This window comes from Coturnix japonica, linkage group LGE22C19W28_E50C23 (assembly GCF_001577835.2).
Source record: "Coturnix japonica isolate 7356 linkage group LGE22C19W28_E50C23, Coturnix japonica 2.1, whole genome shotgun sequence".
NCBI lineage: Eukaryota > Metazoa > Chordata > Aves > Galliformes > Phasianidae > Coturnix > Coturnix japonica.
In genome coordinates this window covers 68,988-71,955 of record NC_029544.1, presented here as the reverse complement: position 1 = coordinate 71,955, position 2,968 = coordinate 68,988, and the positions used below count along the sequence as shown (strand labels likewise).

At 52.2% G+C, this 2,968-nt stretch overlaps 1 protein-coding gene across 1 annotated transcript in view; it reads left to right on the top strand.

Moving 5' to 3' along the window:
* ACVR1B (activin A receptor type 1B) overlaps positions 1 to 2,968 on the top strand; it is a 15,772-nt gene that overhangs the window by 2,581 nt on the left and 10,223 nt on the right. The window contains exon 2 of the mRNA XM_015886864.2: positions 2,596 to 2,835. Coding sequence (XP_015742350.1) covers positions 2,661 to 2,835 — 175 coding nt within the window. The 5' untranslated portion in view covers positions 2,596 to 2,660. The remainder of the gene's footprint in view (positions 1 to 2,595; positions 2,836 to 2,968) is intronic.

The window sequence follows — 2,968 nt, the reverse complement described above, 5'->3', positions numbered from 1 at the left end:
TTATGGAGCTGGTATGGGAATGGAGAGGGGTTTATGGAGCTGGTATGGGAATGGAGAGGAGGTTATGGAGCTGGTATGGAAATGGAGAGGGGTTTATGGAGCTGTATGGAAATGGAGAGGGGTTTATGGAGCTGGTATGGAAATAGGAGCTTATGGAGCTGGTATGGAAATGGAGAGGGGATTATGGAGCTGGTATGGGAACGGAGAGGAGGTTATGGAGCTGGTATGGAAATGGAGAGGGGTTTATGGAGCTGGTATGGAAATGGAGAGGGGTTTATGGAGCTGGTATGGAAATGGAGAGGAGCTTATGGAGCTGTATGGAAATGGAGAGGGGTTTATGGAGCAGCGAGGAGGCTGATTTGCCTTTGAGATGTGGAAGTGCAGCTGCCCCAACCCACATCTTCCTGCCTTGGAAAGGAGAGCGATGGGAACGGCTGGGTTTGGCCGTGCCCAAAAGGAACCTGCGTGGTGGGACGTGTTCCTGCACCAGCTTTAATTCACCCTCCAAGTTCCTGATAAAGCAATGAAGGAGCTGCTGGGAGGCCCCGTTTCCTTTGAGCAGACATGAAGGCAGGAATGTGCCCCGGCTGCTCTTCCCTCCCCGTGTTGTTTCATGGTGGTTCCAACCTTTGTTCCTGGCTGCAGATCTGTCCTTCCTGTGCTCAGAGCTGGGGGGGATTTCATTGCATTCAATTCATCCCTTAATTCCAAAGCAGCCCCTTCAAAGCTGAGCAGCTCCGATGCTCGCATTGCATTCCTGGGGTGCATCCCTTTGCTCTCTGTGTTTCCATATAGAAAACCCTGCAGCCCCTTTTTGCTTTTCCCTATGGCTGCAGCCCAGCTCACAGCAGCAGCAGCTGGGAAACAAAGAGCACAAGTGCAGGCTCCTAATGCAATTAGCCGCCGATTTACCGCTCAGATGAGGGATAATGGGCATATTCCTCCCATCCAGCCCATGGAGTCGGTGTGGAGCTGCTTGTTCGCCCCCCCTTCCTGCCCCCAAGCTCCCCACCCCAGTTGCAAAGCAGCTCAGTGCTGGCCCTGTGGCTGGGTGCTCATTAGACCCACTGAGGGTGCTGCATTGACTGCTGTGTGCATCCTTTGGGTGCAGCTATAGGGCTGGGGGCTGGGGGGGGGGAGGGAATTAACCCTGCTGTTGTGGCTCCAAACCCTCCTGTTCCTGCAGCAGGTGGGCACATATAGGGTGGGCACACATTGTAGGGTGGGCACACATTGTAGGGTTGATATACATTGTAGGGTTGATACACATAGGGTTGGTCCACGTTATAGGGTTAATATACATTGCACGGTTGGTACATGATGTAGGGTTGGTACATGATATAGGGTTGGTACATGATATAGGGTTGGTGCACATAGGGTTGGTCCACGTTATAGGGTTAATATACAATGCAGGGTTGGTACATGATGTAGGGCTGGTACACATAAGGTTGGTACATTATATAGGGCTGGTACACATACGGTTGGTCCATGTTATAGGGTTAATATACAATGCAGGGTTGGTACATGATGTCGGGCTGGTACACATAGGGTTGGTACATGATATGGGGTTGGTACATGATATAGGGTTGGTCCACATTATAGGGTTAATATACAATGCAGGGTTGGTACATGATGTAGGGCTGGTACACATAGGGTTGGTACATGATATAGGGTTGATACACATAGAGTTGGTCCACATTATAGGGTTAATATACAATGCAGGGTTGGTACATGATATAGGGTTGATATACAATGCAGGGTTGGTACATGATGTAGGGCTGGTACACATAGGGTTGGTCCACGTTATAGGGTTAATATACATTGCAGGGTTGGTACATGATGTAGGGCTGGTACATATAGGGTTGGTACATGGTATAGGGCTGGTACACATAGGGTTGGTCCATGTTATAGGGTTAATATACATTGCAGGGTTGGTACATGATATAGGGCTGGTACACATAGGGTTGGTACATGATATAGGGTTGGTGCACATAGGGTTGGTACATGATATAGGGTTGATACACATGGGGTTGGTCCACGTTATAGGGTTAATATACAATGCAGGCTCCCTCCAGGGATCCCAAGCAAACCCTGTTTGCTGCTCAGCCAGCTCCACCCTCCTCCTGCACATTGTTGCTCTGCCCTTTGTTTGCAGGTACAGGGCTTTGCTTGCAGGTTTATGGCAAAGCTGGGGGGGTCCACCCTGGGGCTTCTGTGCTCTGCACCCAAACGATGCTCGTGGAGAGCAGGGATGTGCACGACCCACAGCTGGTTCCTAATGGAGCCCCTGGGCTGTTTGGGTGGAGCAGACTCAGCTGGCAGCTCCGGTTGGAGCTGAGCTGGGGTTGGCGTGGGACGAACATCCTTGCAGGGCTGTGGGGTCTGCTCTGTTGGTGGCTGCAGGGAGGGCTGGCAGCAACCTCTGATTGCATTTGGTGTGCTCTGTGCTCTCTGCACCATCAAACAGGAGCTGCTGCACCTCCCAGACCTGGAGACGACCCTCCCAAGGGGGAAAATAAAGGGAAGAAATTGATTTTGCTTTGCACTTTTGGTCCCTGTTGGTTGTTAAGGGATCGATCTCGCTGTGTTTTGCAGCTCTGACGTGTCTGTGCTCTGATTGCAAACAAGCCAACTCCACCTGCGAGACCGACGGCGCCTGCATGGTTTCTGTGTTCAACCTGGATGGGGTGAAGCACCACGTGAGGACCTGCATCCCCGAAGCCAAACTGATCCCTGCTGGGAAACCCTTCTACTGCCTGAGCTCCGAGGATCTGCGCAACACGCACTGCTGCTACTCTGACTTCTGCAACAAGATCGACCTGATGGTTCCCAGCGGTGAGGGGGGGTGTATGGAGGAGACATGGAGGGGGATGCATGGAGAGGGGATGCATAGAGGGGGGATGCATGGAGGGGAGATGCTTGGAGGGGACGTGGAGGGGGATGCATGGAGAGGGGATGCATGGAGGGG